General features: G+C 34.5%; 1 protein-coding gene across 4 annotated transcripts in view; it reads left to right on the forward strand.

The window, feature by feature from the left end:
• The window catches only part of tbc1d1 (TBC1 (tre-2/USP6, BUB2, cdc16) domain family, member 1), a 76,003-nt gene that overhangs the window by 29,938 nt on the left and 20,908 nt on the right, over nucleotides 1–25,157 (forward strand). For 3 of the 4 annotated variants that reach the window (XM_051111449.1, XM_051111611.1, XM_051111698.1), the window contains 11 exons: nucleotides 5,394–5,483; nucleotides 8,455–8,559; nucleotides 8,841–8,973; nucleotides 9,922–10,013; nucleotides 10,614–10,730; nucleotides 10,905–11,024; nucleotides 11,910–11,996; nucleotides 13,421–13,701; nucleotides 14,095–14,193; nucleotides 16,341–16,460; nucleotides 17,646–17,782. In XM_051111449.1, coding sequence (XP_050967406.1) covers nucleotides 5,394–5,483; nucleotides 8,455–8,559; nucleotides 8,841–8,973; nucleotides 9,922–10,013; nucleotides 10,614–10,730; nucleotides 10,905–11,024; nucleotides 11,910–11,996; nucleotides 13,421–13,701; nucleotides 14,095–14,193; nucleotides 16,341–16,460; nucleotides 17,646–17,782 — 1,381 coding nt within the window. The remainder of the gene's footprint in view (nucleotides 1–5,393; nucleotides 5,484–8,454; nucleotides 8,560–8,840; nucleotides 8,974–9,921; nucleotides 10,014–10,613; nucleotides 10,731–10,904; nucleotides 11,025–11,909; nucleotides 11,997–13,420; nucleotides 13,702–14,094; nucleotides 14,194–16,340; nucleotides 16,461–17,645; nucleotides 17,783–25,157) is intronic. The other variant, XM_051111534.1, reaches the window with a different exon arrangement.

A 25,157-nucleotide genomic window follows, 5' to 3' on the forward strand; every position in this document is an offset into this window, starting at 1 on the left:
TACCATTTATTAGTTTGGGATCGGTAAGATATCTGACCCTGGACCACAAAACCAGCCATAAGGGTCAGGACAGGACAATATTTGGCCAAGATACAACTATTTGTAAATCTGTAATCTGAGGGTGCAAAAAAATCTAAATATTGAGAAAAGCACCTTTTAAAGTTGTCCAAAGTTCTTAGCAATGCATATTACTAATCAAAAATTAAGTTTTGATATATTTATGGTAGAACCGTTACGCCGAAATTGGCCAAACTTCCTGTCCGCCATTTTGATTAATGTACAAAACCTACTTTTTCAAACTCCTCCTAGACCGTTAGTCCGATCTTCACCAAATTTGACTCAGATCATCTTCAGACCATGCTGGCAAAAAGTTATGAATTTCGTCTCGATACATGAAACCGTTTTCGTTTAGCGCTTCAACGAATTTGCTGGAAAGATGCCAGATTACATCTGAGGCTGTATCTCTGCAAAGCCTTGACATATTGACACCAAATTTTATATGTGCTATTGTCACCACACCCTGACCACGCCACATAAATTTGGTAACAGCGCCACATACTGGTCAGAAGTAATACACCATTCATTACACATTAATAATGAAATTTCCAAAAATGCTAATAACTTGTGATTGCTTTAGCCTACTGTAATAAAACTGGTCTCAAAATATTCCTTGGGTGATGCCGACAACATACATACCAATTATACCATACTTGGCCGAACTTCCTTTCCGCCATTTTGATTAATGTTCGAAACCTACTTGTTCGTACTCCTCCTAGACCGTTGATCCAATTTTCACCAAAATTGAGTCAGATCATCTTCGGACTGTCCTGACTCAAAGTTATGGATTTCGTGTAGATAGAATAAACCGTTTTCGTACAGCGACACTACATATTTTAGGCTTGATGCCAAAATGATTCTTAGGCTGTATCTCTGTAAAGCTTTGGCATAATGACACCAAAATTTGTGTGTGTCATTGTCACCTCATACAGAACACACCACATCAATTTGAAAACAGCACCACCTATTGGTCAGAAGTGATAAGCCATTAAATTATATTATTGGTTGTATTTATGATTTTTCAGCCATTTCAACTGATATCATCCTAAAATGACTTTAGTTACTCATTGTTACAGTCGGTCTGTTGCTCCTTGCCATGCTTAGCTCCTCATTCTGCCTCTGTTGTGCTTGGCCCCGCAATTGCTGCTTGCAGCTATATTTATTATTATTATCATAATAATAAAAATAATGTTATTGTTAGTGTTAGTGCTTGATCCATTTTTGACAATTCTTTAACGAATAGAAAGTTCAGAAAGAACAACAGTTATTTAAATTAAATTTCTTTCAAAAGAATTTTTTTTTTTTTTTTTTTTTTTTGCTGATCCCAAGCTTTTAAAGTTGCAACAATACACAATATAACAATATCGTGGATTAAAACTCCATGATTTTTCTAATTAGCTAGTTAGGTTACACCAATTAATTTATGATTTGTTTCACTTGTAGTTTTGATTGGTGCGCATATTGTTATAGTCTCATTCCAAAAGCACACAAAGTTAAAATGTGGATTGTGCTTTGTCATTTATTGTTCGAAAATGCACAAAGCAAGCTACACATATTGTTGGCCAAATCTGATCAGCACTTCCTGTTTCTCTGAGTGAGAGGAAGCTGTCAGCTCCTCAGCAGGAAATTACCTAGCAATAATGAGTCGGCACAGTTAACAATTTTAAAATAAATACTAAATTGCTTGCAGCAGCAGTCCCAGTTTTGTGAAACTGCATTGCAGCTACTCTGTTCCAGTTTTATTTGTTTTGTCTTTTCTAGATAAGGAAGTCCAAATGTGTGGTGATGTGTTTGCTATTGTGTAATCTTTTTAGAAACAGTGAGTAATCATCCAGAGGGGAAGAAGTGGTCACAATGTGTGCATGCTTTGGTCAAGTTCTCTAAAGATGTGAACAGTCTGTGACCTTAGTCAGAGTGACAGGATAGCTTGTGCACATAAGCCAGACTAGTGTTTCAGTGGTTGTGCTGCAAAAGAAATTATATTTTAGCTGAGTTGGTAGTTTAAAGTCTGAATTGAATGTATTATGTATTACCCACTCTTTTAAATCACAAAGACAACACATTTTCACTGGCTGGACACAGAAAGCAAACATAGAGTGAGACCAAATTATGTCAGTGGTTCTTGAAATGATTGCGCTTAAGTTCAGGAGGAAGTACTCACTGAATCTATCTAGAGCTGTTTCTGAATGAACGTCCTACCAAGAGGCAACATGTTGAAAATAGCAGAGATCCTTGCAGAAATCCATACTTTACTGCCGTTAATTGAGATGATTCCTGTTGAAATAAACAAAGTGGTTCATAAACACATTATCTCTAAAGCTCTCCAGAAACCTGTTAGGATGTCTCCTAAAGGATTATTAAAAGTATTATTTTGTTTAGTATATATTTAGGATTATTACATCTTTCTTGGAAATGCTTGGTTCTGGTTGGTCAGTTGCGACAGTCTCTTGTGTCACACCGCAGATGTGCTCTTTCCAGTTTCTTTCAAATGTAGCTGGTGCCATCTTACTTATTTCCTGTAAAAAAAAAAAAAAAAAGAAGGACGACTTCAGTATTAAAGCAGTCTTATTATGCTCTTTTACAAAGTCTTGATTTTGTTTTGGGAGTGTACTAGAACATGCTCTCATGCTTGATGGTTTGAAAAATGCATTAAAATACCTTTCTCCCCAGCCTGGCACAAATGGCTCGATTAGTTCCGGGTTTCATGAAGGCCCATCTTCCGAAAAATGTGTTGTGATTGGTTAGCTGTCCCACTGCAATGTGATTGGCAAACCCACTTAGACGGTGTTTCAGTACTGCCACGCCCCTTGCCAAAGCAGCAAGTTCCGTCTGCTCCGTTATAGTTAAGGATATATTAAGGTATAGTTGACACTACAGTTGGGTCCTATCATCAGCCTGCGAGATCACTGATACATGATATTATCATGCTAATATATTTAATTATTTACATACTTAGTTTCATTGCCCGAAACCAGCTCCAGCATAAGGCTAAAAGCAGCCTAATGTTTTTAATATGACTTAATTTGTATTTAACATGACAATATGTAAATAAAAACATTGTAAGTTGCTAATTATAATGTCTACTAATGATGTCGTAATACTCAATATAATATTGAACTGTTCGGTACGACATCCACGGTTGAGTACGTGTTTGTGAATTGCGGTTTCTATGTTTTATTTATCACAAATTTTGCTGTGTGCCCGTGATTTCACATACTGAGATGAGGAAACGTTTATATTTGAAAAAACAGCATCTTCCCTTCTAATGAAATGCAATGATAAGCCTTTCTAAACTTGTCCAACAAAAGAGAACATTATAACTTATTTTTACTTCACAACATCAGTCGAATGTTTGAAATAACTTCCTTCTGTGATCTGATGTGGCTTCTTATCTTAGAATGAGGCAGACAATATATTCTATACTGTATTTCAATGGCTTACAAATATACTTAATCATTATGGAAATACCTGAGATGGCTTGAAGAACACAGATAAACCATATATTATTCCAGACGAGTGGTTATTATCCTTACATTTAATCATTTAAAATGTTTAAAGGGGTCATCGTTGTTTTACACTACCATTGAGAATGTTTAACCAAAGTATATTATAGACTTTTCATTAACACCCTAAAGAATCATATCAACTTAAAAAAAAAATGGTCATCCGATGACCCCTTTAATGTTATATCTTGTTTTTATTCAGTTACAGCAATAGCGATCCCTTTATCTATATTAGGGGTTTCCTGATTGGAATGTCATCAGTGTTATCTCTTTGACGCATATGGTGATTTTCTGCACGAGAGTTTCATCTGGCCTCCAGTATGAATGAAACCCATCCTATTTTGCGTAAAAATCTGAAAAATAATACCTCTCTCAGAAGAAATATTAAGCAGGCATATAATATTCCATGCTTTTTCAAGAGTACAGAGGTTTACAGGAGTATTTTATTGTTAATTAGATGGCAAAAAAAAATCACACATTGAAGTGGCAAGCTATCAGAACCGAACCGAAAACTGTGGTTAAACACCGAGGTATCTATTGAACCATGGACTAACTGTATTGTTGCATCCCTAATGCTTACATTTCCTTATTCAAAACGCACAGCCACTCTAGTCAATGTTTGTGTTTATACCAGCTGCGCCGTGGCTCGTTGAAGCGTCCCTAAAGTTAGGCTTATCCCGCACCTCGTCCCTACCCACCCTCAACCATTCGAATTTCCATTTTAATGATATTCCAATGGGCCGTGCTGTGAGATCACAACACCTGGAAAACAAACACTGTAGTCCAAAGAAGCCATTCGTTGTAGTTTTTGAAAAGGGATTTTTTTTAAAAATGAAATATCTCCCTTTGGAGTGGACTTTGAGATTTTTAACTTTGTAGATCTTTTTTATGTCCAAACATACACACCACACACTGACTACGAATCAAAAAGTGTAAAAGCATAATAGGACCCCTTTAATAGTAGACCTATGGTAACATTGTTGCAAATATTGCCTTTGTTTGTTGCTAGAACAATTGTTTTGTACATTGTAATGGATTATAAGATAAGCAGGTAGGATTTTAAAGCGGTTTCATCTCAAATCAGTATTTCATGTCCTAATCATTATTTAAGTGGTGAAAAGCTGTATAATAAGTGATACAACTCAACAGTGTCCCTTTAAATGTTCATCTTGTTTGAACTTGTGCATTCGTCTGGACTCATAGCTGTTTGCACTGTTTTTCGTCACAGAAGCTTGGCTTTTAATGAACTAAGAAAATATGTGAACTCAAATCAGTATTTTGTGTCTAATTATTTTACGTATGTGGCAAGTGTACATGTAATAAGTGACTCTGCTTTGTGTCAGGGTTCTGATTACCCTGTCAGGGTTTATTTTGTGAAAACCACCATTTGCATGTACATCATCCCTTAAATAAACTTGACAGGGTGAATAGAGGAAGTAAGCAATAAGACATCATAGAGCTCTTAAATGAATGTTGTGGGTGAATGAATGCTTGGTGTATCTAAATCTATGAATTTATGATCTCATCTGTGGTACTACAGTGGAAAACTGAAGGCGGGTCAAAAAAATCTAGTCTCATGGAGCAAATATGTGCGTGGTCATCTAATGAAAAGCAAAACACATGCACATACTGATTTAAATTTTTTTTAAACATGATATTTACACTGTAAAACGGCCCCTGCTTTGACCTCACTTGGTTGGCATCCCAGGAAGAGCTGTCATTAATGATTTTAATGCCTTTGTTTACTCTATGCAAGGAGAATTTCACTTTTCATCCTTTTTTACCCAATACGCAAATATTATTAATTTATGAATGCATGTCTGTCTGTTGCAGATTGGCCGCTCTCAGATATTTCTTGTGAGTCCTGACACTAAGAAAGTGGCCATAGAGAAGAGCTTCAGAGAAATTTCCTTCTGTTCTCAGGTTTGTTCTGTCATGTTGGCGCTAAGCTGTTTTTGCAGCCAAGTAATTGTCTTATGTCAACATAATGGTTTTTTCTCAAAAAGAAATCTGATCAACAATCAGGCATGATTGTGCAAGAGCACATTCATAATGTAATTAAAACAGCTGAATGAAAACTGAAAAGAAATCTGCACTTTGTCTTTGTGCTTGTCCAGACCTGTCTTGTAAATATTTTTATTCACATGCTGCATTGTATTATTCAAACATTTTTGCCAAATCAGGTATTGCAGCCTGTTAGTGGGTGGTTCACAATGTTGAAAGTTTCTTTTATAACATATATCAAACATTTATTTTGAATGCTTTTGAATAAAGAATTTAATGCTTTTCAGCATGGATGCATTAAAATGATGAGAAGTGACAGTAAAGACATTTCTACACAGCCATTCAAAAGTTTGGGATCAGTAAGATTTTTAATGTTTTTTTTTTATAGATGTCTCTTATGCTCATCAAAGTTCCATTTATTTGATAAAAAATACAGAATATTATGAAATATTATTGCAATTTAAAATAACAGTTTTCTATTTTAATATACATTAAAATATTATTTATTTTTGTGATGCAAAGCTGAATTTTCATCAGCTATTACTACGATCTTTCAGAAATCATTCTAATATGCTGATTTTTTTATCAATGTTGGAAACAGTTGTGCTGCTTTATATTTTTTGGAAACTGATTTTTTTTTCAGGATTCTTTGATGAATAAAAAATTAAAAAGAACAGCATTTATACAAAATAGAAATCTTTACTATCACTTTTTATCAATTTAACACATCCTTGCTGAATAAAAGTATTAACTTCTTTCAAAGAAAGAAAGAAAAAAATACTGACCCCTAACTTTGCACGGTAGCGTAAATTTGTTAAAAAAAAAAAATTCTATTTTTCAGCACATTAGAATGACACTGAATGATGTTGAAAATTCAGCTTTGTATCACAGGAATAAATTACATTTTAAAGTATACTAAAATAGAAAACCACTGTTTTAAAGGTGAACTCCACTTCCAGAACAACAATTCACAAATAATTTACTCACGCCCTTATCATCCATGTCTTTCTCTCTTCAGTCGTGATGAAATTATGGTTTTTGAGGAAAACTTTTCAGGATTTTGAACTTCCAAAATGTAGTTTAAATGCAGCTTCAAAGGGCTCTAAATGATCCCAGCCAAGGAAGAAGGGTCTTATCTAGCTTAACGATCAGTCATTTTTTTATACTTCAAGCACAAAAGCTTGTGTAGCACAGACTCTGGGATGCGTGTTCACAACGCTAAGTACTATTGAATCACGTCGAAAGGTCATGCGGAACTTAGGCGGAACCACAGACCCAGTGTTTACAAAGCGAACGCGCAAAGACAAAGAACGCTGTTTACAAACAAAAAGGTACAACGATGTCCTCCTCTCAAGTTGTAGGAGAAAATAAGATGCAGTTTTTCACCATACTCAGTACACAGACAATAAACTTGCACGTGATTCGTAGTAGTGATGGGAAGTTCGGATCATTTTACCGACTTGGACCTTTGAGTCTCGATCAGCAAAATGAACGAATCTTTTTTCGGGTCATTTCGTTCATTTTAGCAAAATATAATTAAAATGTTACGTGTTACTTCCCTAACACATCCACTGCTTACACAAACGTTGATCACACTACAAACAAGACAAAACTATAATGCTATAAGAAGCAGAAAAGATTCATTAATTGTTTACCAGGGTCTTTAGTCTATGATTAGCTCAGCTCACCTCTTATCTGACAAATTTTCGGGTTTGAGTCATTCATTAATCACGTGACAGCCCCATAAGATGATCGAACGACTCGAAAAACCCGAAGACTCGAAACAGGTGAACCAATTCTGTACTAACTCCAGTACAGAACCTAATAGGATGTTGAGCATGCACGACTGAACGAATCACTCCCCGAGATGACTCGTTCTTCCCGAGTCACATTAAAGATTCGTTCAAAATGAAAGAATCGTTCAAGAACGACCCATCACTAATTCGTGGCATTGTGGACGTGCATCGCAGAGCCTGTGCTACATGAGCTTTTGTGCTTAAAAAGTATACAGATTTTTATTAAAAAAAAAAAAAAAGACCAATCGTTTCGCTAGATAAGACCCCTTCTTCCTCGGCTGGGATTGTTTAGAGCCCTTTAAAGCTGATTTTTAACTGCATTTTGGAAGTTCAAAATCGGGGCACCAGTGAAGTCCATTATATGGAGAAAAATCCTGCAATGTTTTCCTCAAAAACCATAATTTCTTTACGACTGAAGACAGAAAGACATGAACATCTTGGATGACAAGTGGGTGAGTACATTATTTGTAAATTGTTGCTCTGGAAGTGGAGTTCTCCTTTAAATTGCAAAAATTATTATTTTTTCTGTATTTTTAATCAAATAAATGCAGACTTTATGAGCAGAAAAGACTTCTTTAAATAACATTAAAAATCCTACTGATCCCAAACCTTTGAACGGTAGTGTACTTTAAGTAAGTGCTGTTCTTTTAAATGTTTTTATGAATTATAGAATATTAAAAAAAATTTATCAGTTTCCACAACTGTTTTCAACATTGATAATAATAAGACCTGTTTCTTGAACATTAAATCAGCATATTAGTATGATTTCTGAAGGATCATGTGACACTAAAGACTGAAATAATGGCTGCTAAGAATTCAACTCAAATTCAATCCATCACAGGAATAAATTACATTTTAAAATATATTAAAATAAGAAACAGTCATTTTAAATTGTAATAATATTTCACAATTACTGTTACTGTCAAATTTGTTTTTGTTGTGTTTTAATCAAGTAAACCTGAGTGAGCTTAAGAAAATAATTTTAAAAACATTAAAAAGTCTTATTAACCCAACTTTTGAACAATATTTTAGTTGTGTCTAGTTGGCCCCTCTGCGCTTTTTTCCCTTACGAGGTCTTATTTTTCTTTCTTTAGGGTATTCGTCACGTGGACCACTTTGGCTTTATATGCAGGGAGTCGGTGGAATGTGGAGGCTGTCAGTTTGTTTGCTATGTTTTCCAGTGTGCTAACGAAGCTCTGGTGAGAACCATGGATGTGAAATTAAATAGATAAAGAGATGAATACATTGTTTCAGTCCGAAGAGCATGTTCAGAATAGTTGGTTTAGAGAGGCCAGAAATGTTATGTTCTATTTTAATTCAAATACTATATCATTATGAAATTTTAGAGCAATTTTTAAGCATTTATAGCTATAAATAGTATACTTTTACAGGATGCAGTTATTGTTCTCAAAACTCTTTCCGAACTGTCAGGTTAGACGCTAACAACTGCTCTGTTTAAATGTCATTCTTTTACTTTTAGGTGGATGAGATCATGTTGACTTTGAAGCAGGCGTTTTCTGTGGCCGCCCTCCAGCAGAACAGTAGGACCCAGGGTCAGCAGTGTGACAGTTGTCCCCTGCAGCAGCTGCACAAACTGTGTGACAGAATAGAGGGTGAGACGTCCACTGTTTGTCATATTACTCATGGCTATCATGTTTTATCCATTTTCACCTGTCAGAGGTTCTAAGTAAGCTTGTAGTGCAAACATTCACACTTATGTGAGACAGCTTTTTTGCTACAGCAAAGAAAAAGTGCAATTCTATCATTACTACTACGTTTTTACATACAAAAACATATACACTAATTAATGTTTTTGAAAGAAGTCTCTTGTGGTCTCCAAGGCTGCAAAATACAATAAAAACAGTAATATTCTGAAACATTTTCATTAGTCAAAATATCTGTTTTTTAATTTTAATATATTTTAAGATCTTTCTAATATGCTAATGTGATGCTCAAGAAATATTTATCAGTGTTTGAAAGTTGTGCTACAGGACTTTTAGGATTCTTTGAGGCATAGAAAGAACTGCATTTATTTTAAATGGATTTTTTGGTCACAACGTAAAGGTCTTTACTGTTACTTATGACCAATTTAATGCATTTAATGCAATTTAATGCTATTTAAAAAAAATCTTACTGACCCCAAATTTTGAATAAATATATATAAACTAAAAACATTATCATAAAAATCATATGGTCTAATTTTATGGCATTTCATAACGGTTTTTGACACTTATCACCTCCTTGGTCACTATGCTTTTATTTTATGAAAAGGACAGTGGGGAAAATTTTTCTTAAAGTCTCTATTTTGTGTTCCATGGAAGAATGGAAATCATAATGATTTGAAATTAAATGTGGGTAAATTATGAAAGAGTTGTAGTTTTTATGTGGACGATCCCTTAAACGCACTCCAATTTAACAACAATACTGGCAAACAGAAAAAATCTTTATTCAGAACATGAATTAGAATAATAGATTTACTAATTTCATTATTCTATGGGTTGCAGCAGTGCATACTTGTGTTTGTTTCTTTGTGCAAGGCATGACTCTGTGTTTATGTGCAGGTCTTCATCCATCCAAAGCTAAGCTGGAGCTGCAGAAGCATTTGGCAGATCTGGATAATCAGGAGCAGGCAGCTGTGTTTGAGAGCACCATGGTGAGTTCAGTTATTCCAAACTTAAAACTGCTATAACACACTACACAAATACACTTTAGCTCCCCTGTTCTTAGGATTAGCAGTGTCTGTGTCAAATCCTTTAAGTGTGGCATTTGAGGAATGTGTGTTGTTTTGTTCAAAGGGTGTGACTGGTATATATTAAACCAGTTAGTCCACTTGTCTAGCATCCTGGAACCAAACCTGAACGATTAATCGTCCTGATAAACGGACTGATATCAGCATTATCTAGATTATTGACTTTAAAGCAGACACTTAGATTTAATTTCAGGTTTGAAGGTGCAACATACAGAAAGTTGTCTTTACAGCACTGATTTAAATGTACCCCTTGATTTAAAAAATACCTCTTCTTTCACATAAAGTTTTTATATGTAATAGTTTTGGTGAGAACGAAATCCTCAGACTAGCTTACATGAGTGTTTTTGTCAAAATAGTGTAATAAATTTGCAATTTTGCTAAGTAAATTCCTTCTGCTCTCTGCTGGTTGCATTTCTTACTAACCAACTGTGTGTTCTGTAAGATTGATGACGCCACCTTGTGGAAATGATCAGAAATTAAACATTTGTTTGTGTGTTTGAACAGAAAGCCAGGCCTAAGTCAGATCAGGAAGAGAACGAGTTGATTGTGGCAAGTCTAAGGCGACTGTACGAGGAGAGACAAAAGACACACACTCACACACACAACGGACAAACAAAAAAGGTACATCTCCGTTTAATGTCATCAAGATCCTTGTGGACTCCCATTATGTCAGTCTGTTTTAAATGTAAAAGTGAAAAGTGAATATTACACCTTGCTAAAAAGTGCAGCTGAGATCTTAGGGTATTGGATGAAGATGCTTGTCCTTATACAATACTGAATGTATGCATGTGTTAGACTTCTCAGGAGGTTGCTGTGAATCCTGAAAGCAGCGTCAGTTCCAGTCGTGTGCGTCTGGAGGAGCTCAAGACTAGAGCAAAAAGATCCCTCACTGAATCACTGGAGGGGATCTGGAAAGTATGCAAACATTTTACACTTTTTAAAGGGGTCATCGGATGCAAAATTCACTTTTACATGTTGTTTGAGCATAAATGTGTGTTGGCAGTGCGTTTACACAACCACAATCCACCCAGTGTTTTTTGTTTATTCCATAAAAATAATACCCCCCTTTTCAAATCAGGCCATTCTCAGCTTCTTGTCTGTTTGACGTCACACAGACCCAGGCCGCTCCCACGATAGTTGATTGACATGGCCCTCTTACCTTAGACCCGTCCTGAGTGAGCTGTAACAGTCCAACCGCTATTGTTTCGATGCCGGAGCAGGGACGTAGACAAGAATGGCTTCTAAGCGTTTGAGGTGTTTTGTTGTTGGATGTAATAATGAACATAGTAGTCGTCATGTACTCCCGACATCTGAGCTGCTGAAGACACAGTGGGTTATTTTTGTTTGTGAAGGGCATGGACCTCCCGATCTACCTAAATGCTTCTATGTTCGCACAAATCATTTGTGATTCAGCTTCACCTACAGCAGAGTATAAGGGGTTTTTTTATGAATAGTTAGCAAGTTTCGTGGCTAAAGTAAACAGTTTCTCAGAGCACGGCTTGTCACCACACAGAAGAGAGGGGCGGGGTGAGCAGAGCTCATTAGCATTTAAAGCAACATGCAGCAAAACAGGTTGATGTCTGCAGAGCTGATTTTGACAAGGTAAAAAGGGTGTTGTTGTACACTACCATTGAGAAATTTTAACCAAAGTATGTTATAGACTTTTCATTAAGACCCTAAAGAAACATATCAACTTGTGGAAAATGGGCATCCGGTGACCCCTTTAAGTAGACTATAGGATTTATGGTTTGTAGCAAGATATGTGTGATTTATGAAAAAATGGATGTTTTCATATAATAGGGCAGCAGTAAGTCCAAATCCCAGAGGGAGAACAGTGAAGGAGAGAGCAACTCCTCTAGCTCCACCACACTGAACAGCACTAATCAGGTCTGCAGAACTCTTACACCTTCAGTATACTTTAATGTCTTTTAGGCTATTCACAATAAATTTGCTATGGTTTTGATGGGGATGTAAAATTAAGCAAAATTATATTAATATTTGGCCATTCACTTTTCTAGAGAGCATTGCAAGCTTTTTTAATAGCATTCATCTATAAATATGCATTTAAACCTATGAGTTGTTAGGTTTATCAGGATTCTAAGTGGAATAATGGATTCTGAACAGTTAAAATTATTAAAATTTGTTATTAAAAAAGTAAAATTATTATTTAAATTATTAAAAATGAATACACATTTTGTGGCTACATTAACACTTGAGGATTGCATTAATTTTCATTTGAAAAATATATATTTACACTACCATGCCAAAGCTTGGAGTTTTTTCAAGATTTTGAAGTCTGTTAACTGCTTGCCAAGGCTGCAGTATTTTGATAAAGATACAGCAAAAATGTTTACAAATACAATAAAATATACTTTAAAACAACTGTTTACTATTTAAATATATTTTACATTTTATTTGTGTGATGGCAAAACTGAATTTTAAGCAGCCGTTACTCCAGTCTTTGGTGTCATGTGTTCCTTTATAAATCATTCCTGCTGTTTTGGGCATTTTATCAACTTAATGCCTGCTTGATGAATAGAATTATTAATTTCGTAAAATAACTGATCCAAAACTTTTAAACAGTAGTTTACACTGCCGTCTAAAAGTTTGGGATCAGTAAGATTTTTAATGTTTTTTAACGGAGTCTCTTATGCTCATCAAGGCTATATTCATTTGATCAAAAATGCAGAAAAAAGCAGTAATATTGTGAAATATTATTGCAATTTTTTATATTGGTTTCCTATTTTAGTATACTTCAAAATATTATGTATTTCTATGACACAGTGCTGAATTTTTTTTGTATCAGCCATTATTCCAGTCTTCAGTGTCACATGATCCTTCAGAAATCATTCTAATATGCTGATTTATTATTAGTGTTGAAACTGTTGTGCTGCTTAATATTTTTTTGGAAACCTTTTTCTCTTTCCCACATAATTAGTCCATAACTAACGATGGTATCCTCGGGTAGCTTAATGCTTTTATTTAATTATGTTGTTAACAGCAATATGACTAAATGCACCGGTGTACACCAAAAATAATACATTTTATTAGCGCAAATACAAAAAACAGTTTATTTTCAAATTAAAGTCATTATTTTCCATTAGTTTAACTGTAGGTTGTTTCCTGTTTAACAACTTTGTATTTCATTCAGTGATTTTAGGTAGAGCTATCTGTTATGTAAGATTAGATAGTGTTACTCACACTAACAGTAAGTTATAAGTACTCACGTTAACCGTATTTCTTTTTGAATAGCTTCTTTACAAGCTTCTGTTTCAGCAGGGTTATTGACATGTTCTGTTTTGTTTTTAAAGGAAACATCATTGGAGGAGCCCCTCTGCTCTTTCCTTCCATCCAGTCCACTCCGCTCCCACAATTCCACAGGGGATCTGAAGCGTCTAGAAGGCTCAGCGGGAGGTCAGGAGGGTCCTGAGAGCCCGCCTCAGGGTTTCAGGAGACGTGCAAGCACAATTAGTCACTCTCCCACTCTGTCGTCCTCTGAGCCGAGCCTCCCCCCTCTACGACCTACTGCCGCCACCAAGCCCAAACTGGTCCGACACTACTCTGTCAGCACAGATTCCCCACATCAGAGCAAGTGAGACAGTGTGTGTGTATGTGTGTGCTAGCTGCTTGTTCTGACCATTGTACATAGTTTGTTTCTGTGAAAGCAAAATGTGGACACCAATTGCAAATTTGTGTTTTGCAATTGATTTAATTCAAATAGTATTAAAAGTCAAATATTTGCATTTTCAAATGCAAACTCTGTGCAATGTCAGTGATGGACTTCTGTCATTTAATCACTGTGGGAGTTGCTTTTAGAGAGGGTTGTGTGGAAATCTGTTTCCTGTTCTTACATCATCACATTTTTTTAGTCTGCAGAGTGAACTCAGTTCACTGTGTGCTTTACTTTTTTCTTTCTGTGCATCTCTGCTTTCATATTCCTTTGCGCCTGCCTTTAGTTTTTCCATCCTTTCTGTATTTTCATCAGTCCTTCCTCCCCTCCGGCCTCTTCCTCTCCTGTGTGTCAGCGGCCATTGAGGCCTCGTGCTTTTGCTCTTGATCATTCCACCCGGCCCCTCAAGCGGAGGTGAGGTGTGTGTGTACGTGTCCTCTCTCTGTACTACAGTCATTCATAAGCAGGTCAGGGTACTTTTGCCCCCATAAAACTATGTTAATTGTCTTCTTTCCTTTGAACTTTCTGTGTTTTTTGTGTTAAGGTTTGTGAAAACACTTCAGGGAGATTTCACTAAAAATAAACTGAACTTGCAGGCTTATTCTGAATGCTAGGTTGTTCAAGTCACCTTGATGTGGTCTAGTTAGACTCACAGTCAACCTATTATCAAATTACCTCTTATTTATTTTAAAGGAGAAGTTCACTTCCAGAACAAACATTTACAAATAATTTACTCACCCTCTTGTCATCCAAGATGTTCATGTCTTTCTTTCTTTAGTCGTAAAGAAACTGTTTTTTGGGGAGAAAATGTTCTCCATATAGTGGACTTAAATGGTGCCTGTGAGTTTAAACTCCTTTCAGTGCAGCTTCAAAGGGCTTTAAATGATCCATGCTGAGGAAGAAGGGTCTTATCTAGTGAAATGATTGGGTAATTTCTAAAAAACTTTTTAAATCTACTTTTTAACCTCAAACGCTCATCTTGTCTAGCTCTGCATGAACTCCGGTTCATGACAATTAGGGTATGCCGAAAAAACTCCCATTTCAGTTTATCTCCTCCTTTTTTTTGTAAAGGGTGTTTGACCTTCCTTGCGTGGGTCAAACACTGGGTCGGTACTTCTGCAGCGATGTAGGGCAATTTTGAAGTTGGAGGAGAACATAAGATCAAAGTTTTTGGACATACCCTAACTGTATTGACCCGGAATACACAGAGTTCACGCAGAGACAAGAGGAAAATTTGAGGTTAAAAAAATATATAAATTGTGATATATATATATATATATATATATATATATTTGAAGTCCACTCTAGGCTTCGACAGGCTTTAAAGGGGTAGTTCACTCAAAAATTAAAATTACCCCATGATTTATTAACCTTTAAATATGTGATCTGAAAGCTGAATAAATAAGCTTTCCATTGATGTATGGTTTGTTAGAATAGGACAATATTTGGCTGAGATACAACTATTTGAAAATCTAGAATCTGAGGGGACAAAAAAATCTAAATATTGAGAAAGTTACCTTTAAAGTTGTCCGAATGAAGCTCTTACTAATGCATATTGCTAATCAAAAATTACGTTTTGATGTATTTACAGTAGGAATTTTACAAAATCTTAATGAAACATGATTTTTACTTAATTTTCTAATGATTTTTGTCATTAAAGAAAAATCAATCATTTTGACCCATAAAATGTATTTTTGGCTGTCGCTACGAACATACCCCAGCAACTTAAGACTGGTTTTGTGGTCCAGGGTCACATATGACTTTTTTCTTTCAGACGAATACAGTCGGACTTATATTAAAAAATATCCTGGCTCTTACAGTCTTTGTAATGGCGTTGAATGGGATTTAAGATTTTGAAGCCCGAAAAAATGCATCCATACAATGTGCTCCTCAAGGCTACAGGGGGTTAATAAAGGCCTTCTAAAGCAAATCGATGTGTTTGTGTAAGAAAATATAGAAAATAGTGGATGATGTAGAATGTAGGCGTAGCATAAGCTCTAGTTAGAATATGCTAGTCTCATGAGAACCAAGTTTAGTTCAGAGCAAGGGAAAACAATTCTCATCTTAGCTTATTTAAAAATCCATCAACATTTTTCTTTACAAAACCTTGTTTTGTACTTCTAATTTGTGACCGGTGTTTTGTTTTGCCTTCTCTTCTGCTGTTCCACATTCGTCACCACGTTCGCCTACATCCTGCATCATCCACTGCAGCGCCACTCTTTTGTGAATCTGCGTACAACAGTTAGTGGAAACTAGAGATTACGGTTTAGAAAGTTTTAAATAGGGATATTTTGTAACACAAACACAAATATTTATATATCATTTATATATGATATATCAGTTATTACATGACTAAAATAAATAAATAATAACTAATTCACACGGCTGTTTGGTGAATTCATCCCAATGTGTTCTCAGTTCTGCTCCAACAAGAACAAGATTGATTTCACTTTTGTGCTGTTTTCAGTCTAATGAGGCTTTTCATTACAGTGATTCTCTGTCTCACTCCTTTACTCTGTGGCCTCTCTCTTTCTCTCCTTTTCTCATGCTCTATCTCTCAGTCCATCAGGGCTGAGTGGCTTTAGAGCGAGATTACACTCCTCCTCCTCTGTTCCAAATTTCCTCAAATTTCTGGCCCCTGTAGTGGAGAGTGATGATACCAGTGACTCTCAGAGGAAGAGGTACTCTGTTTCGTCTTCACATTCTGCCAATCCATCTTTCCCATTTTTCTGTCTTCCATCTCTGTTGTTTTTCTGCACCTGCCACAGAGTCTGATGTGGTTAAGTACTTGTTTAGAAAAGATTAAGAATAAATGCTCTTGTAATGAATCAGGATGTGCACAGAAAATCAACTAGCGGAGTTTTTGTTAATGCATATAGTATTTTTTATTTTCAGAAGACATTACATATTACACTTATTTTGAAACCATTATACCTATTGTTGAGGACAACCTATTGTTTGTGAATAAAACTTCAGAAAAATCCTTCAGGTCCCACAGATTCTTTGGTTTTTCAGCATTTTTGTGTATTTGAACACTTTCCAACAATGACTGTATGATTTTGAGATCCATCTTTTCACACTGAGGACAGCTGAGGGACTCATATGCAACTGTTACAGAAGGTTCAAACGCTCACTGATGCTTCAGAAGGAAAAACTATGCATTAAGAGCCGGGGGTGCAAAACTTTTGAACAAAATGAAGAGGTGTACATTTTTCTTATTTTGCCTAAATATCATATTTTTTTCATGTAGTATTGCCCTTCAGAAGCTGCAGGAGGATACTTGCATGTTTCTCAAAAGACAAAATAAGTTAAATTTACCCTGATCTTCAAATTCAATAACTTTCAATAACTTTTCACCCCACAAATGCATTGTGTTTCTGTCTGAAGCATCAGTGAGCATTTGAACCTACTGTAATAGTTGCATATGAGTCCATCACCTCTTAGAAAGGGTTCAAATACACAAAAATGCTGAAAAACCAAAGGATTTGTGGGACCTGAAGGATTTTTCTGAAGAACAACGGGCAGTTTAACTGTTCAGGACAAACAAGGGACTCATGAACAACTATCACTAAACAAACAAAAACAAAAAAACACAGCTGTAGATCATTCAGGTAACAACACAGTATTAAGAATCAGCTGTATGTGAACTTTTGAATGGGGCAATTTTAATGAAGTTATTTTCTCTTGTGGACTATATTTAAACATCTCAATATGTGAAATATCTTAATCAGGGCAGTACTAAATAAAAAATAACATGCATTTTGTATGATCCCTTTTTGCAGATTCTGCAAGGTGTATGTGAACTTTTGACCTCAACTGTATTTGTGAATGGAGCGTTAAGCTAACGTATTTTTATGTGTGTTTAGTGACGTGGCAGCCCTGTCCAGTCCTGGGGCAGTGTGTGTCGTAGGGGATGACAGTCCATTGCGTAACCGGAGACACTCCTGGAGACAGCAGATCTTCTTAAGAGTCGCTACACCACAGAAGGGCTCAGACTCCAAAGGTAACAAGCTAGTGGAATATACAAGTAGGGTACATCAGTGCAAAACCACCTATATTAACTACACTTTACAGTTAACAGTGCAGTTAGTGCCTCTACATGCCGTTGACGTCCACAAGGTGACGCTCTTGCTCTTAATGACGTGGTAAAGAACTCGCGAGTGACTGATAACTGACTTGGACTTGATGTTTCTTTTGGCGGAGAAACAGAATTACACTGATTATCACCTTCCTTGTTTATCCTGCACCTAGACGTGATTCTGTCAGTGCGTGCTTCTCTTCTTTTTTTGACCTGTTTTATGTCTCTCTTTCTTGAACTGCCAAAACAGCAAATCACGTCTGTTGTTTTGAAGTTGGTATCTCATTAGACTTGGCAGTACCTCAAAGTAAATGTTACTCCAAATGTCAAGACACCCCTCAGGTGTGTGTGTATGTGAATGGGAGAAAAAATGAGTCATTAATTACACTGTTGTTTACCTTATTAGTCTCAGAAATTAAATGCCTGCAAATTATAGTGTTCGTTTAACAATTGTTTAACAGTTGGAATTTCTTACAGGGATAGTTCATCCAAAAATGTAAATTATTTTATTAATTTAAATTAAAATGATATTAAATTTAAATAAAAAATTAAAATTAAATTAAATTACATTTATTTTTTAAAATTAAATTAAATTAAATTTATTTTTAAAATTAAATTTAATCAAAATTATATTATTTTCACGTTCATGTCAATCCAAAGCCATAAGAATTTTATTAATCTCCTGAACTAAAATAAAGATTTTTTTTTTTTTAAAGTAATATCACATAATTTTTTCCAGCTATTGAAAGTCTGTGTATTTAACATTTTGATGCTTCAAAAAGTACATTAAAACATTATAATAGTAATCCACATGAATCAAGTAGTTTATTCCAAATCAGCGATTGTGCCTGGTGTATACACAGTGCTTTTTATTGTGCTTTAGTTGGGAGATTTCTCCAAACAATTCCCCCGACAAACACAATATAATAAGCAGTCACAGAAAAACTGTACCAGGAACAAATGTAAGCAAAAATGATGTTACAAATAACCTACAAAATTAAAAAGGGGAAAATGTAATTTATTATTTCAAAAATAAAAAAAAAAATCAATATTTTGATATCATTATGAATAACTGATGAAATAAAAACAATAATGTTATACTAAATAATAACATTTCAACAAAAATGAAACTAGTGTAATTGTGCTTTAAAATTAGTTTAACTATTGGTTGTATTTAATACAGATTAAATAATTATGTTAGCTGGGGACAAAAGTTTGGGAACTGCTCGTGAGAGAAGGATATAAAAGTTTATGGCAAAAACACAGATTATAAAAACATTTATTATATATAGCTTCAGAAGACTTGGAAAATAGGCTACAAGACTGATGATACTTTTATGGTTTATGGTGGTTTAAAAAGGTAATTGGGTGATAAAGTTTAATGTAAAAGATATAAAGTTACAGTTGCAATAAAATTGCATTTGTGACGTATAAAGTCTCAAATACTGTTTTTTAACTTTCCTTAAAGCGAAAGCAGTCTTCCATAGTTGTGTGGATTGTCTTGTAAGCTCAATTAAAAGGTGTCCAGTATCTGATTCTGAAGAACTGACATTTTTGTTGTTGATGTATGTGCAGTAATATGAGTACACTTCCTTAAAGCAGAATGCGTGCCAAGAGCGCTTTTGTTGTATGTGTGTGTGTTTCTCTAGTATATTTGGGTGTGTCTCAACAAGTGTGTGTCTGCGCTGAATGAAGTAATGTTTGTGTTAATTAGGTAATGTATGTGTGTGTGTGTATGTTGGGTGTGGTGTTTTGCAGGAGGTCATGTTGACACATCTACAGGAAAGCACCGGCCTTATTGACCCATTTATGTATGTGTGTTTGCATACTTGCAAGGCGTTGGTCTGGGCAGAAACACCACTTATTTACAGAGGGAGTGGCCAGTGTGCGTGTGTGCACGCGTGTGTGTCTGTATATGTGTGTGTGTTTGCAGAGGGAGTGACCGGCGCCCAAGTGTCCGAGTGCGTCAGTGTCCTCTGTAGCAATCTCCACACATACACTCAAACACATGTGCTGCTCCACCCCTCTGGAACTGGGTCAGGTGTGTGTGTGTGTACGATTCCTGACATAAGAAATTGCTGTTTTGAGAGAAGTTGTATGGCCCTTTTGCTGAAAGCCTTGATTATGTTATGCAAAGACACTAACTGTCCAAGACCAAGTGTGTGTGTGTAAAGGCACTTCAGTTCTCTCACTGTCTTGAGAAGTTGTACTTGACTTGTATATTATTGAGTATGCAGGAAACTCAAAAAATTGTTGTGAATTAACTACTTTACCATTATACCATATAAATAAATAAATAACTTATGTAGTTTTATTCTTTCATATTTATTAATGTAAATTTTTTCAGATAAAAATATAAAAATATAAATAATACCTTTATAACCGTGAGTCTTCTAAATAATAAAATACTTAAATTTTACATATAATGAAGTAAATATTTTAAATATACCTGGCAGCATGAAACTATCATCGATCTATCTATCTGTCTATCATCTGTCTGTCTATCTGTAATTTATTTATTATTATGCTTTAATATGTATTATTATCCTATTTATAATTATTTAAAACACTCACTGTAATAGTTATTTATAATTTTAAAAAATACATAAAGTAAATTATTTTAAATTAATCATTTTTATTTTCAGTGAAAAATCTAAATAATACCATTATAGCAGCCCTTTAAATGATAAAATATATGTATATACATTTTGAATATTATAAAGTAAATATTGTATATATACCTGGCAACATCTCTCTCTCTCTTTCTAGCTATAATTTATTCATTATTATTCTTTCATATGTATATATTTTTTATTTATTTAATTATTTTAAATACTCACTGTTAAGTTATTTATATTTTTACATTTATTTATTTATTTTTTTTACTTTTTTAAATTGTATTAATTTTTATTTTTAGTAAAATATGTGTATATATATATATATATATATATATATATATATATATATATATATACCTTTATCTTTTATCTTTTATTTATTATTATTTTTTCATATTAATTATTTTTTATTTCATTATTTAAAAGACTTATTTTTTTATGAAAAAAATGTTTTATTTAAATTAATTATTTTTATTTTCAGTAAAAATATAAATAATACCTTTATAACAGTGAGCCCCTTAAATAATAAAATATATACATATTAAATATAATGAAGTAAATATTTTAAATATACCTGGCAACATGTTTTTTTCTATCCATCTATCCATCTATCCATCTATCCATCCATCCATCTATTTATTTATCTGTCTATCTGTCTATCTATCTATCTATCTATCTATCTATCTATCTATCTATCTATCTGTCTGTCTTATTTTAGATTTTTCTTACTTAAAAAATAAAAATTAAATTAAATATTTTCATTTTCATTAAAATTACAAATAATACCTTTATAACAGTGAATCTTTTAAATAATAAAATATATACAAATAATAATATATGTAAAAATATTTAAATATATATCTGGCAACATGAATTTAGTGTCAATTCTTTTTCAGTTATGTTTTAGTCTAAATGCTCTGTTCACAGTTATTTATCTAGATTAAGCAGTATTTAGCTGGTCATGTGATCTCAACATGAAGGCCCCCAAAAGGGAAAAGTCTACTTCTTTTTTGATCCACTTTACTATGTATGACAGTTACTTTTGCTGTGTATTGGTATACAGCCACAAATATTTAGACATATGAAATTTCACAATACTAAAGTGAATCTGAAGTACTTTGTGACCACTGGAATGAGGAAAGTGGGGAAAACAAACTCCCTTATATTTTGAATTTCAAACACAGGGGCTTGAAAATCCTGTATATTTTTAGTTGGTAATATTGCAATATTTTCAGTTGGTAAAAAACATGTCTGCAACATTAAGATTTATGCAAATGAGCTGAGCTGTGCAAATGAGAACTGCTGTCTGAATGTTAACATTTAAATCCAATCAATCTATGACATTGTAGTCTTTCTTTTGAACTGTGGGTAGGACGAGGGCTAAACTACAGCGGGTTTAGACAAGATCTGGTTTTGTGTGTTACAGGAGTGAGATGAAAGAAAAATGTACAGTGTGTGGGTGAACGCTGTTTTATTTCAACACCCTGATTTGATTTTTTTTCCTTCTTGTGATTATGCAGCACAGTATTTTAGCTGATCTCACTCTGTGTTTATACCATAAATAACAGTACACATTATTGTTTCTTTATGCGCAATTTCTCACTTTGTAAACAAAAAAGGGAATTTTGAGGTCTCGGATCCACCCTATAGTTTGGGTGGTGTTCGTTTTATTTTTAACACCTCTGCCTGTGTGCATGGACACTTGTATTTGACTGTTTTGCATGTGTTTGTCTTTCAGGGTGTTTGTGGTTTGCTCTTTTGTTAAGTGTTAATTTTTGAAAACATGAGAGAAAAATACATAATCTTGTGGAGAACACGTGCTGCTGTGCAATACACCTGCTGTTTATTGAAGTGTGGGGAATCACAGGCTTAATTTTAGATTCTTTTAGTTTAATCTTTTACTATGACAGCATGTTAACTGCACGTTTATCACGTATTGAAACATTTATTTAGTGTAAGCTTATTAAAGGATTAGTTCACTCCTGAATTACAATTTCATGATAGTTTACTCACCCCCACATCATCCAAGATGTACATGTCTTTCTTTCTTCAATCAATAAGAAATTAAGGTTTTTGAGGAAAACATTCCAGGATTTTTGTCCATATAGTGGACTTCAGTGGGGATCAACGGGTTGAAGGTCCAAATTGCAGCCTCAAAGATCCCAGCTGAGGAATAAGGGTCTTATCTAGCAAAACAGTCATTTTCTAAAAAAAAATGTATATACTTTTTAACCACAAATGCTTGTCTCGCACTAGCTCTGTGATGTGTGTCCATGACTTTACGCTTATGTAATCATGATGGCAAGGTCCCTTATGTTTCAAAATCGTTTTTAAAAGGGTGTTTGACTTAGTCTGTGCACATTTGCTTTGTAAACACCGGGTCGGTACTTCTGCCTACGTCATGTGTGACCTTTCCAACGTGACTATATGTAATAGGTGAAGTCGTGGACACAGAGCTAGTGCAAGACCTGCATTTGTGGTTAAAAAGTTTAGAAAGTTTTATTTTTTTTTTTAGAAAATGACAGATCGTTTTGCTAGATAAGACCTTATCGAGCTCTTAGATGAGACTTATTTTTATCCTTAGACCTTAGAAGCTACATTGAAACTGCAATTTGGACCTTCAACCCATTGATCCCCAATGAAGTCCATTATATGGAGAAAAATCCTGGAATGTTTTCCTCAAAAACCTTAATTTCTTTCGACTGAAGAACGAAAGACATGAACATCTTGGATAGGGATGCACCGAATGTTCGACAACCAAAATTAGGCAGAATAAGCGCAAAGGCTGAATAAATTATACCGAACAATGATGTGACCCAATCAAATAGAGGCACGCACTAATGCAGCAAACATGTCGGCAATGTGGAAGCATTTAAAACTGTCCGAGAAAGAAAATCATTACAAGCACCAACAGCGAAAGACTGTTCAGTACCACGTCACATGTCTTCAATGAGAAGAGCCTTCTTCTTGATGGTTGTTGCTGGTTACTGTATGATGACTGAAATTGCGAAATGGCCTTAGATCATTAGTAAACAAACTACAGAACATTATGTTTTCTAATACAAGCACAAATTGTATGTATTCTGACAGAGCTGCACGAGCTCATTAGCCAGGGTTCAAAGGAAAATCTGCGCTGAAACAGCGTGATAAGAATCATTCATAAATCTGCTGCTGTCAACAAAAAGAAGTACTGAGGTCTTCTTGGGGGTCTCTGCCAAAATTAAAAGTCAGCTTTCATAAATGTTAGTATTGGTTTTTTACTTTTGTTTTGTAAAATAAAATAAATAAAAAAATAAAATAAAATGAAAAAAATAATAATAATAAAAAAGACAAAAATAATGATAACAATAATTACGATAGCTCTATTAATACATTTATTATAACATTCACACGTAGTGTTCAAATTGGGATCTATAATATTTTCTAATGTTTTAAAAGAAGTCTCTTCTGCTCAACAAGGCTGCATTTATTTAAACTTTAAAAAACACATGCCTGATTCAAGAAGGGGGTCTTAAAAATAACCAAAGAATATTATTTTACAAACTTAGTAATTTTAAGTTAAATTGTGCTTTGTTGGTAGGCTATAATGTCTACTAGAATGTTAAAAATGTTCAGTGTTAAGTAAATATTTTTAAATTGTTGTTTTGTAATTGATTTTGTCTTTAAAAAGCAAGACAAAAATGTAAAAAGCACATTTTGGCTATTTATTTTATGCAATGGTGAAGGGAAACAACCAAGAAAAACCGTGTTCGGTAATCGGCCTTCGGCCCAGTGTTTCATTTTGTTTGGTTTCGGCCAAGAATTTTCTTTTTTCTTTTTTGGTGCATCCCTAATCTTGAATTGTCAGGAAATGTAATTTCTGGAGTGAACTAATCCTTTAACCTTGATTTAAAAAATTTTAAAGGGGTCATCGGATGCAAAACTCACTTTTACATGTTGTTTGAACATTAACGTGTGTTGGTGCATTTCTTTTTTGTCTTTGTAAGTAATAAACTCTGGCCATTCTCAGCTTCTTGTCGGTGTGCCGTCACACAGACCAAGGCTGCTCCCACAATAGTTGATTGACATAACTGTCTTACCTTAGACCCGCCCTAAATGAGAAAAGAACAGTCCGAATGCCATTGTGTGGACTCCAGTGCAGGGGAAGACAAGTATGTCTTTGATTGAGTGATTGCTGGATGTAGTAGTGAACATAGCAGTCATCATTTACTCCTGACATCTGAGCCGCTGATGATGTTGATAATTGATATAGGTGTTGTTCATATAAAAAGAAGATCGATTTTGATAGAGGATTTGTAACTACTCTAGGTGAAATTTGCATGAATAGTAAACAGTTGTAAACAGTTGCAAATTAACATAGTTAAATTTAGGTAGTGTTATTTGACATTTTATTACTGTTGTTGGTTGTTCTTGTTGTTCTTCTTCTTATTTTCTTTTTTAATTTCTGTAGTTTTACCAAAATACTTGATCTTAAATCTTTCCTCACATTATTTGTCTTTTTGTTTGTCATTTCTGTCTGTCTTTATTTTATTAATGTTTATGCAATACCTTGCAACAGTATTTACTTAATAGAGACATACCCTGTACAAATTATGCTGATAATAAGTGATGTGCCATGCAGGGAATTCTGGGAAAACCATACATTTTGAATTTATTTTGCAGTGAAATTACATATAATGCAG

Source organism: Labeo rohita, chromosome 1 (assembly GCF_022985175.1).
Source record: "Labeo rohita strain BAU-BD-2019 chromosome 1, IGBB_LRoh.1.0, whole genome shotgun sequence".
In the NCBI taxonomy this organism is placed as follows: Eukaryota; Metazoa; Chordata; class Actinopteri; order Cypriniformes; family Cyprinidae; genus Labeo; species Labeo rohita.